Here is an 11,717-nt window from a genome sequence, read left to right on the forward strand (position 1 = left end):
CGCGGCCCGCCACTGCCGCCGCCCCTCACCCGGCCTCGGGGCGCGGCGCTCCCCGCCCGCCGCCGCCGCCCCCGGGCGCTCCCGCGGCCGCTTTCGGGGTGCGGGGACCCCGAAGCCGGGCCCGGCTGCACGGAACCGGGGGACCGCGGGCGCTGCCGGCTCCTGTCCGAGCTCCCCCCCGGGCTGAGCCCCGCCGACCCCAGGAAGGGCCCCCCCGGTCCTGGGCAAACGCCCCGCTCCCAGCACCCCCACACCACCCCGAGGGTGCCAAGAGCGACCCCCAGCAGGGCCAGGGCTGCCCCCCCGCTCCGCTCTCCCCTTTCCCGCTGACAGTTGCATTGGGTAAACGCTGGCAAACTGACACAGGAAGCCCGAGCCGAGGCTCAAACCACGGCGGTGTGAAGAAATCTGCCCGCTGCGGGGGCGCGAGCTCCTCACCCACCCCGGAGCGAGCCCAGCTCCGCAGCAGGGGCACCCCAACCTTTGGACCCCCAGCCGTTGGATCACCGCATCTCGGACCCCCGGCCCTCCCAGCGGGTACCCACTGGGGATCTGGACCAGGGGCTGCAGCCCCCTGGCACGGGCACAGGCCCAGAGCCAGGCAGCGTCCAGGGGGCTGGAAGAGGGCGCAGCATGTAGCAGCCAGGCCAGCGGCCAGTCCTGTGGGCGCTGCTACATCCTGGGGAGCATCCCCGGGCCATGGCAGGGCCCTGCTCGCACCCAGTGCGCCAAGAACAGGATTTCATCCTGCTTAGCTCAAGGCACGAGAGCAGCCAGGACAGGGCTGGAAGCTGCTCTGCTTTCACTCTTCCTTCCTTAATCCGCTCTCCTCCCAGCAAGCAGCCTCCCAGCTCCAAGGGAGGCTGCCAAGCGATGCCGCAGGCCGGGCCGGCCCCACAGCCCCGGGGACAGCGAGTCTGAGCCCCCCCCGGCCCGCAGAGCCCCCACAGCCCCGCAGCATTGCACTCCCCATGCCCCCCGCTCCAACGTGATTGCACAAGGCAGCAACACCCCGAGGAGGAAACCCGCCAGCATCCGCACTGTGGCTGTGCCCACAGCACCCCCCTCCAGGGTTATTTAACCCCCCCCACGCACCCCAGGTGGCCCCACAGGAGGTGGCAGAGGCCCACACCGCACCAGCATGGTCACTGCGCTGCTCATCCTCAGCCTGGGGGGCTCCGTGCTGCTCCCGGCGCTGGGCCCAACAGGTAATGGGACAGCTGGGGCTGCGGGTCCCGTCCCCCCCATCCAGGGTGGGGTTGAGGGGCCTGGGGCTGGAGCCTGAGCACGTGGGGGTGGTGCTGGGGTGCCCGGTCCCCCTGCAGCTGCTGACCGCCTGCACCCGCCAGGGGCCCGCGGCAGCTGGGTGATCGGGGGGAAGGCAGCGCTGCCCCACTCCTGGCCCTTCATCGCCTCCATCCAGATGGACGGGCACCACTTCTGCGGGGGCTTCCTCGTGTGGCCCAAGTGGGTGATGACGGCGGCTCACTGCCCCATCCCCAGGTGAGCGGCGCCCCGGTGGGGGGCTCCAATTCCCTCCCCAGGACACGGCGCGGCCCCGTAGGGATGGATGCTCTCGTGCTGGGGGGGTTACGTAGCCCTGGAGCACCCCCCGCCTCCCCGGCCCCCTTCTCCTGTCCGTCCCCGAGGGCTCCCAGCCCGGCCGTGCCCACTCACGGTCCCCCGGGGCCGCAGGCGCAACCCCTCGGTGCGCGTGGTGCTGGGCGCCCACCGGCTGGAGCAGCCCGAGGAGTCCCAGCAGGTCTTCGGCATCGAGGAGTCCATCGCGCACCCGCTCTACGACCCCCGCACGGTGGACAACGACATCCGCCTGCTCAGGGTGAGCCCCGCGCCCCCCCGCTGGGGTCCCCGGGGGTCCCGGCAGGTCCCCGCGCCCGGCCCGGCCGCCGCTAGGTGTCAGCGCTTCGCCGGGGAGCGGCGCTGGAGGCGGCCGAGGAGGGGCCGACCCCGGCCGGGGGGGCTGCCCGCGACCCCCGTCCCCCGTCCGGACCGGGACCGCTCCCGGGGCGCGGGGGGTCCAAAATCAGCCGGGGCCGGGGCGGTGGGGAGGGGGCCCCGGCAGTAGCCGGGCTGGCCTGGGGAGGGTGGTGGGGCAGGAGCTGCCGGGGGGCGGGGGGGTCTGGAGGCAAGGAGGCACCCGCGCCCCCCGCTCCCTGCCCAGCTGAACAGGTCGGCCACGCTGAACAAGTACGTGAAGCGCATCCGCCTGCCCCCGCCGCACGTCGACCTGAAGCCCGGGACCGTCTGCCTGGTGCTGGGCTGGGGGGACACCTCCAACTACGGCGAGCACCCCGAGCAGCTGATGGAGACCGACACCGCCATCGTCAAGCGCAGCCTGTGCCGGACGCTGTGGCGAGGCCGCGTCTCGGCCAACATGCTGTGCGGGGCCAGCCGCAACGCCACGCTGAGGGGCGTCTGCGCGGTGAGTGCGTGCCCAGCCTCGGCCCCGCCGTCCCAGGGGGATGCTATTCTCCCTCGTGTCCCCTCACTTTGCAGGGTGACTCTGGGGGACCTCTGATCTTCAAGAGGAAGGTTTACGGCATCGTCTCCTTCTCCGGGGAGAGATGCGGGGACCGCCGGTACCCTGACATTTACACCAAGCTCTCCAACTACATCGACTGGGTGCACCTCATTGTGCTCAAGCACCGCCACCCCGAGGGGCAGCAGAAGCACAAGCCAGGTCCGGGGGCAGCGAAGGGTCCTGGAGCAGGCAGACTGTGGGGGCCAGCAGGGGGGCCGAGGCATCGCAGTGGTCCGGCAGCTCCCAGGAGTGCAGGGAAGGGCTGGGACTCCTGGGCCCCCCTCCAGCTCCAGGGGCTTTGATGGGGATGGGAACTGACAGCGAGGGCTCACAGCTCCTGCCTCAGTTTCCCCACGTGCTCCAAGGCAATGCAGGAGACTGATTTTGACTGTTAGTGAGGAGCCAAGCATCCCCCTCCTGCCCCCTCCCGGCTTGTACAAAGAGTCCCAGCACCTTGCTTCCCCTCTCGCAGCAGCAGCATTCTCTTCCCTCAATAAAACCTTCCCAGACCTCTGTCTGCCAGTCCTGCTCAGCCAGCAGAGCCCAGCCCCGCTGCTCAGCCCCCTTTAATCCCTCCTTGGCAGCTGGTCCCAAGGGGGTGATTGGGGCCCAACCTTAACCTTGCCCTGCCCGGGGCAGCTGCCCCTCACCTCCTGCCGGGATTTCCTTTCTCCAGGCTTCCCTTCTGTCCTTTCCCTGCCCCACGTTGCTGGCACAGGGAGGATGGGCAGTGCCACCCCGGGGCCATGGGCTCGGTGCTCCCCACAGCCCCCCTCTCTGGGTGTCCTGTTGCTCCCCCCGCAGCCACTCTGTGCTGTCCCCAGCCAGACCCCCTGCCTTGCCCCGGGGCAGGGTTCAGTGCAGCAGGGGCTGCAGGAGAGGAGGGCAGGACCAGACCCTGCTCAGCACCAGGCACTGCCATGAGCTGGGGCCTGAACCCAGGCACTGCCACCCCACGGGGCGCCCCCAGCAGCTGCCTTCCCACGGGGGGCAGCCTCCTCGTCCCGTCCCGTCCCACCCTGTCTCATCCAGCCTCATCCCACCACGCACTCTGGGACCCCCCATCATGAGAACCACAGACACGGCCCGGGGCAGGTTCCCAGCACGCCCGCTCCCACCCCGCGCTGGCAGAGGGGCCGGGGACGCCCCCGGGGGGCTCCATCCTCACCCCCTGCCCAGCACGCCGCTGGCACAGGGTCGAGCACCGACCCCGGGGGTCAGGGGACGTGTTGAGCTGCGGCGGGGTCTCAGCCAACACACACAGCGCACGGCTCTTGCCCAGCTTTGCGGCCATCTCTGGGGACAATGGAGCCGTTCCCCGCTCCCGGTTGTTTGTTTTATCTGCAAATTGCTGGCACGCCACGGCTGCGGGGTGCAGCGGCCCTGCCTGCGGAGGGTCCCATGGGAGGCTGGGGCTGCGGCTGTGCCACGGGACATCCCTCGGTTGGGCAGGGCAGGGGGCACAAAGGGCAGGGCTGAGATGTCCCCAGAAAGTAGCCCTCCCTCTGGTCCCCATGGTCCCTGCGCTGGGGAGCCCAGCACCCTGCTCGCTGCGGTGGCCTTGGGGACACCAGGGACACCGAGCAGAGGCCGGACCCTGCCAGGCTGCCAGCCTCCAAGGAAGCCCCAAATCCCTGTGGGCTCCCTGGGAAGCCACGGCCCTGAGGACGCCGGGGAAGGGCTGCCAGCCTCGGGGCTTCCACACGCTGCTGGGAACCCCGGGGAGCCGGCGCTTGTCCCGGCGCTTGTCCCGGCTCGCCCCAGACCACCCAAAAAACGCAGGGAAGGAGCCGCCCGACTCACGGCCGTGTTCTGGGAGCCGAAATCTCCCGCCCAGCAGCAGCACCGACGTCGCTGCCACAGCCCGAGCCTGCAGCCTTGGTGTGGGTCAGCACCAGCAGCCTCGGGGCCAAAGCCCCAGGGCCAGGACTGGGGTGGGTGGAGGAAGGGGGCAAGAAGCCCCCCGGCCCCGTGTGCTGCAAACGCTGGCACCAGGGAAAGCCCTGGCAGAGCCCTGGCCGTGCCCTTACACCCATCCCGCAGGCAGGGAGCAGCTCAGAGGTGAGCGGGGCAGGTACCAGGGCTGCGGGTCGGGGTGGCCGGGCCGCACGCTGACCCCAGCCCCGGGGCAGGGGACCCGGCCGGGGGCACGGCCGCAGCTCCTGGCGTCCCGCGGGAGCCAAGCCGCAGGCTGCAGCCCGGCTCCTGCGGCTGCGTCCGCCGGGGGAGCATCGCACATCAGGACTCAATTAATGGCAGGAATTGTTTTGTGAAATACCAAACCCTTACGGCACTCACTGATATTAGGAACATATTTGATTTGCATTGCTGGTTGCTCTTTTTTTTTTTTCCTCCTCTCTCTCCCCTTTCCTTTCTTATTGCTGCTCAGAGACTTGGCCAGGGTGGAAAAACCCCGACACAAAGCTGAAACAGATGCTGGCGGTGGCCTGGTGCAGCCGGGGAGCCGGGGCCGAGCAGGGCGCACTTCACCTGCTCCCTGCCGCCCCGCCACGGGGACGCTGCCGCTGCTGCGAGCTCGGGCCCGTGTCCACGCCGGGACGGCCGTTACCGGAGGGGACAAAGCTCCTGGGACACGCTGCCGCACGCACCAGGCGCCCCCCCTGTGCACGCCCCCCCTGCCGCCCTGCAGGTCCCCCGGCACCAGGGCACAGCCCCGTGGGACACAGCAGAGCAACAAAACCAGACCCGCAGCACCTTTTATTCTTTTTTTAATTGTAATCCAAATTGTAACCACAGCTGTAAAATGCTCCTAACAATATGGAATAGGAAATGTGTATGTTCCCATAGCTTCTGCCTCAGGAATCAGAACACAGTCATACAAAAATAGAAAATAGGGTATTTATATATATATATATTATATATATGATATTTATATAAAGGCAACAGCTTCTTGGTGTCAGAGACGAGATGGTATTTACACAGGTCACAATGCACACAAAAAGAGAGAGAAGTAACAATAAATACAGAGGGAGTGAGAGAGCGGCGGGTGTGGGAAAGGGGGGCTGGAGGGGGCTGCGCCTGCCCCTGAGCGCGGCTGGGGGTCCCGGGGCCACTCCTGCCCCGTGCCCCCGTGGGGGCTCTGCAGCCCTCTGCCCGCAGCGGCCCGGGCTGCTCGCCGAGGGGTTTTGGCCACGGCGGGGTGAGCGAGGGCGAGCGGCGTCCCCATCGCCACCGAGGGGGCTGGACGCCTGCTCTGAGCAGGCCTGGGAGAACCTAAGCTAACATCAGTTTTAACATGCACGTGCTAAAACTTCGGGGGAAAAAAACATACATATATATGTGCATATATGTATGTATATGCGTATAAAAATAGAGATCTATCCGTCTCAATCCGGCGCAGCTCCGTGCTCCGTTTCCTGCTGCTGGCAGCTGGGGCTGAGCCCCTCCGGGGAAAGATAAAGCGCAGATTCCCACTTGACCCCGAGGTCCCGGCCAGAAACGTCAGCAGAGTACCAAGAATTCAATCCAAAAATAAATAGGCCCGGGGCGGCCGTCCAAGGACACGTGGGGGGGCAGCGTGCAGCGGTGCGGACGCCCCCTCGATGCCGCGGGCACGGAGCAGCCCAGGTGGCCCCGCGCAGCCCCGGCACGGCTGGCAGGGCCGGGAACCGGGCCCTCTGCGGCTGCATAACATACACAGATATAAATAAGGACCTTTTATCTTAATAAATATCAGGTATATGGTTTGTACAATATACACATAATGCCCCTGTCTCCTGGGTCCGGCCTTGCGGCGAAGGAAGGATTCACACGTAGTTTTCCTCGGCGTTGTCCGTCTCCAGGGAGAACTTGGCCGCGGCTGGAAATGGCAGAAAAGGGGGAAAGCGGTGAGCGGGTGCAGCGGGGGGGCAGAGCCCCACACCGGCGGCCCCGGCTGCCCCGCGCCCCGCTCACCCGAGCAGCTCCCGTAGTGGCGCACGCCGATGGAGCGCCCCAGGTGGCACGTGGCCCGCCGCAGGTGGCACGCCGACGGGTAGGTGACGTTGTTGTTGCCGCAGAGGGCATGGTCCAGGCTGGTGGGCTCGGGGCACGGAGCCGTCCGGCACGTCACGCAGTGCGCGCTGCCCGTCTGGTCCACCACGCAGGTGTGGGTGCCGGGGCACACCACGCTGGAGCAGGACTCTGCGGGGAAGCACAACGCGGACGCAGCTCAGCAGCCCCGGGCAGGGCGGGCCTGGCACCACCAGCACGCTGCCACCGCGCCAGCGGCCGTGGGGGGACGAGGGAGCAGGAGCCGTCCGTGCCGTGGGGAGCCGACGACCCCGCCGCAGCACCCGAGAGAGGGCGCAGGGCCAGAGCCTGGCTTGGCCGATGAGACCTGGCTGGGACAAGTGGCCCCACGCAGGTGCCTTGGCAGAGAGAGCAGGGGCGGCGAGAGCGTGCAGGGGCAGGATCAGGCCCTGGGCAGGGCTCGGAGCCGCGCATGAGGGCAGGGGGCTCGTGCACCCCCAGCCCGCAGGCCCTGCGCAGCCGGCCGCCCCCATGGCACCAGCCCCACGCCAGCGCGGGGGCACGGCCGGGCACGGCGTGCTCCCCGGACGCTGTAAACAGCGTTTGAAGCCTTCCCTCCTCCTTCCTCTATTTTCTTGCCGGATTGGAAGGAGACTTGGCATCTGCAACTCCCAGCTCGCAACTCACATTTCTTGCCCCAAATTTTACTGTGCAGTCCAGAGCTTGACAGGCAAAGCATTTCAGAGAGGAGGGCTGGCAAAAGTAATCATAATAATTCTGACAGTTCTTGGCAGGGAAAGGAGGATTACTGCTCTCTTTAACAAAACAACAAAAAAGGGGCTTGATGTTTGGAAGTGACATTTTACGGACTGCTATTCCCCAGCCGCGGCGAGGCCGAATCCCCCGTCGCACTGACGAGCAGCTTCGGCATCCGAGGCAGCTCCTCGGCCGCCCGGCTCTCACCGCTGTGTCCCTGCTGGGGTGCCGGGGCCGGGGCCCCGGAGCGGGTGCCAGCTCCGAGCCGCTCCACCCTGCTGCAGGCAGCGGAGCGGGGGCGATGCCGGGGCCAGCGAGCTCGGCCGCGAGTGAACTCCTCCGCGCAGCGCTCAGGCGGGGAGATGCAGCTGGGAGCCGGGGGCCGGGCTCGTCCCCCCCCCGCCGGGGCATGGCAGAGCGAACCTGGGCTGCGGATCTGCCCCTGCTGCACCACAGAGGGGAGGGAACTGCAAAGGCATCGCCATCTCCAGCAGCTGCAGCCTTGGTGGCTGGGCTAATGGGAGACCCGGCTTCCCAGGGCGGGAGAGGTGCAGCAGTGCCCGGTGTGCGGGCAGCACGTGCCCAACCCACGCATCCTCTCACCCCAGGAGCTTGCAGCGCACCGGGAGGACCGACGAGCGCGTGTAGCCTGGGGCCACGCAGCGCTGCCTCCTTTTCCCGCACCCACGCGGCACCGGGAGCCATGCGAGCCACAGGGAGCGAGGATGGGGAGGGCAGGGGCACGACCGAACCTACTTTTGCATTTGCCCTGGTACATCACTTCCAGGTCGGGGTGGTCTCTGCACTTGGCCGTCAGCAGGTCGCACTCGTCCCGGTAGGTGTAGCCGTCGGAGCCGCAGACCTGCAGCTTGCGGGGCAGGCTGGAGCAGTCGGGGGCGCAGGCGCACTGGGGCCGCCCGTGCTTCATCTTGCACACCTTGTCGGGGCCGCACACCACCCCCTCGCAGCTCTCTGCGGAGAGAGGGGGGCAGCGCATCAGGACTCGGCACGGACCCTGCGTGCCGGGGCTTACCTGGGGCTGCCCCCGGGCCCCGCAGGGGTTGCGCCGCGCGAGCGCTGCCTGCAGCAGCATCTGGATCTGCTCAGCGCTGCGAAGGAGCAGGTCGTTGGCTGCGGCGCTGAGCTATCATCCAACACTTACCCCAGCCAGAGAGCTGGCCCTCAGATCAGCACCAGCCAATTCATTTCTATGTATTTATTTTTTGGAAGGAGACATTTCTTTTTCTTATGCAATGGAAAAAATCTATCTCTGTAAGGCCCCAGATCCTCCAGAAGGAACTGGGCTTTGCAAGTTGTCTGGGCAATCAAGAACTCCGCTTTAATCAGACAATACCCAGCCCTGTTTTGCTCCAGGCCTCCGTGACTTGAACACAAGAGCGGGTCACAGCAGCGAGCGGCAGATCCCCCGTCCCGGCCGCCTCCCGGCGGGAGCAGGCGAGACAGACGGACACATTGTCCCGCGGGTCGCCTCCCCGCGAGGACGGCGGCGGGGCTCAAAGCGCCCTGGGGCCGCCGCGGCCCCCAGGGAGCAGGGGACAGAGAGGGGCCGCCCGGCCCCAACGCCGCTGCCTGCGCCGGGAGCAGGAGGGGAGCAGCGTGTGGGGTGGCTGCCAGCCCCTCACCCCGTGTCCAGACACCCCCAGTGCCACCCCAGAGGGACTCCGGGCAGCCCTGGGGATGGGGGAGGCAGGACCCAGGTCTGTCTGCACCCTGACGGGAGGGGAGCGGGGAGGGAAGAGAGCCCCGGGCCCGGATTTACCCCAGAGCAGGAGGGATTCCCGCAGACAGGGTGTGTGCTGGGAAGATGTCAGCGGGGAGATGCCTGGAGATAAAGCAGGGGGATTTCCCCGCAGAAGACGGGGTCACTTGGGGAGACGGCAGGGGGAGGTGGGGGAAGGGGAAATCCCCTGTCTGCTTGGCCCAGAGTTCCCAGGGGAAATTCCCTGGTGGGAGACGCGGGAGACGGGCGGTTTCCTGGTTTGCTCCTTGATTTCCATAGCTGGGGCCTGCCCAAAACGGCTCCGAGGGCAGGGGCAGCACAGCAGGGACAAGACGGGGCACGGAGGGGCCCGGCCCCAGCAGCACACGGGACGCTCGCTGCAGCAGCACGGCACAACCCTTCTGTCCGTCCGTCCATCCCATCTCAGCAAGGCAGTGAGGCTGCAGGAGCATCCGCCTGTGACCTGGCCCCGTGGCCTGGCTCTCCCATCCGCGCTGCGTCCCTGGGGGGGACACCGCGTCCCTGGCAGCTGGAGCCAGGAATTTCGCCACCCCGCTGGAGCCGTGGTGCTTCCCCCGGGGCCCGGCCAGCGCCTTCCTGCAGGGCTCAACCGCCCCGGCTGCCGGCAGGGCTGGCAGCTGCGACCCCCTTGTCCTGGGCTGACCCGAGCCCGCAGTGGGCATGCGGCGCTGCCCCGGCTGCCCGGCTCTCCCAAGCCCCTGGAGCCTGGCGGGGAGTGCACACCAGCTCTGGACGAGACCGGCAGGGCTTTCTGAGGGGGGGAGAGCGGCGGCGTACATGCCAGCCGGGCTCCCCATCCATTTTCCCTTGGCTGGATTCCACCCAGGTACCGCTCTCTGACCCAGGGAAGCCGTAACCCCCCCCACTGCGGCCACCCTGCGCACCCCCAGCCCCGCTGCAGACCCCCCTGGCCAAGGGCTGCCCACCCCCTCCAGCCTGGGAGAGCAGCTGGTGCCGGTGCCCCTGGCACTGCCCAAATTCCCTGGCTGCCACGGGGAGAATGCCAGGGCCAGGACCTTGCAGGATGCGTCCTCGAGCCCAGCCAGGGCGGCCGAGGCCAGAGGAGTTCGCTGGGGACTGCAGCGCCGAGGGGCGGCGTGGAGGCGCTGGAAGAGGCTGTTTTGTTAAGAGCCTTTTTTTCGCCCCGCTTTAAGCAAATAACGAAGTGACCTTCCAAAGACCTGCTCCTGACTACTGTGGTCAGCAGGTCCTCGAGCATGTTCTCACACGGCCATGCAAGTGCGACGAGGGGATCCGTGCCTCCGGCATGCGCCAAAACATCTGGAGGGCCTGGAACTCACAGCTGGAGAGTTTCCATTTCTGGAGCTGCCCGTTATATAAAACCATTTCACACACACGCGCTTGGAGACGTTGGGAGGAGGAAGGGGGAGCAGAGGGGAAGAAATAGATCTTTTTCCCTTAAAAAAAAAACTGAAAGAAGTTTCCCTTTAACCAGACCTGGAGAGGGCAGCAGGGCCAGGAGGCCCCAGCCCCAGCAATCTGTCAGCCTGGGAGCCACAGGACAGGGTGCGCTGCCCCGCGACAAAAGCGCGCATTAAATGAGAGCAACCCGGGGCTGGCAGCTGCGCCACGAGCCCAGGCCCCCGGCAGCACCCTCCAGGGGACCCAGGAAGGCACTGGGAGCCCCAGCCCAGCCCCATCGCTGCTGCATCAGCTGGCGCTGTGAGCTCAGCATCCTCCCCAGCACGGGGCTCAGCCCCAGGGGCTTCCCCAGCCGGGTGCCCAGCAGCGGCCGCGCTCACCTTTGCAGGGGTGGCAGGTCACCAGCCCCAGGAAGCCCAGCAGGCTGATCTTGTTGCCTGGGTAGGTGTAATTAGACCAGGCCACGTCCACGTTGCCGTTGGCGCAGCATTCCTCCCACGTCACGCCCGTTTTCAGGATCATGGTGCACTTGGCCTCCTTCCCCTGCTGCAGCCAGCAGATCCCACCTGCAGAGAGGGCAGAGGATGAGGCGGCCTCGGCGCACCGCGAAAAGGGCGGCGAGACCCCAGCGTGGCCCTGCCACCCGCCTCACCACCAGGGCATGCGTGGGGCTGGTGCACAGGGGCCGGCGTTCGGGGGAACTAACGGTGCCCGTGCTGTGCTCGCCCTGGCACAGGACCTGTCCTGGGCCAAGTGACCGTGCCAGCCCTGGCACCGCGCGCTTTTCCACGCAGCCCGGCCAGCATCCCAAAGCCCCGCCAGCAGCACCGTGGGTGCGATGCCCCGGGAGCTGCCTGCCCAGCGAGCCAGCACCGAGCCCTACAGCCCGCTCCCTGCCGTGAGCGGGGACAGTGAGCGCAGGGCCGGTGGTGCCTGCGTGGCACCGCGAGCTGGCGTCCCCCGGCGTGCACCAGCGTCCCCACGGAGGGACCGACCCCGCGTGCGGGAGCCCGACACACACCGCCTTTGTGCGGGGCCGGCCGGCAAACAGGGCACTTGACACAGCCCCTGGGACGCAGCCAGCCCAGCAGCATCTGATCCCACTGAGTCAAAAGCCTGTTTGTTCCTTAACCTCATGAGCAAATCATTTATACTTTTTTTTTTTTTTTTTTGTGAGTGATTCCTTTGCAATTTCCGCCTCTGCGAACCAGCCTCTTCTGACGCTTATTTGGGTTTATGTTCTCATTTATGTTCTCATTAGCTGCGTTTGAGGTTTGCTAAACGGCTAAAGATGTGAGGAAG

At 67.0% G+C, this 11,717-nt stretch overlaps 2 protein-coding genes across 3 annotated transcripts; one reads left to right on the forward strand and one right to left on the reverse strand.

Annotated features, from left to right (window-relative positions):
* Positions 1 to 669: 669 nt before the first annotated feature.
* On the forward strand, positions 670 to 3,049 carry LOC118158495 (serine protease 57-like). 2 transcript variants are annotated; one of them, XM_035313161.1, is made up of 5 exons: positions 670 to 1,208; positions 1,350 to 1,503; positions 1,696 to 1,840; positions 2,183 to 2,443; positions 2,518 to 3,049. In XM_035313161.1, exons 1-5 carry the CDS (start codon positions 1,142 to 1,144, stop codon positions 2,842 to 2,844), a joined length of 954 nt encoding a protein of 317 aa, XP_035169052.1. In that variant the 5' UTR covers positions 670 to 1,141; the 3' UTR covers positions 2,845 to 3,049. The 2 variants fall into 2 exon arrangements, with proteins under 2 accessions (XP_035169052.1, XP_035169053.1); XM_035313162.1 differs by having other exon boundaries at positions 2,548 to 3,049.
* A 2,206-nt stretch (positions 3,050 to 5,255) lies between these two features.
* On the reverse strand, positions 5,256 to 10,980 carry FSTL3 (follistatin like 3). The gene is made up of 4 exons (XM_035313164.1): positions 10,796 to 10,980; positions 8,027 to 8,242; positions 6,458 to 6,685; positions 5,256 to 6,362 (listed from the first exon to the last, which is right to left on the reverse strand). Exons 1-4 carry the CDS (start codon positions 10,935 to 10,937, stop codon positions 6,310 to 6,312), a joined length of 639 nt encoding a protein of 212 aa, XP_035169055.1. The 5' UTR covers positions 10,938 to 10,980; the 3' UTR covers positions 5,256 to 6,309.
* Positions 10,981 to 11,717: the final 737 nt, after the last annotated feature.

This window comes from Oxyura jamaicensis (assembly GCF_011077185.1).
Source record: "Oxyura jamaicensis isolate SHBP4307 breed ruddy duck chromosome 28 unlocalized genomic scaffold, BPBGC_Ojam_1.0 oxy28_random_OJ72636, whole genome shotgun sequence".
NCBI classification, from domain to species: domain Eukaryota; kingdom Metazoa; phylum Chordata; class Aves; order Anseriformes; family Anatidae; genus Oxyura; species Oxyura jamaicensis.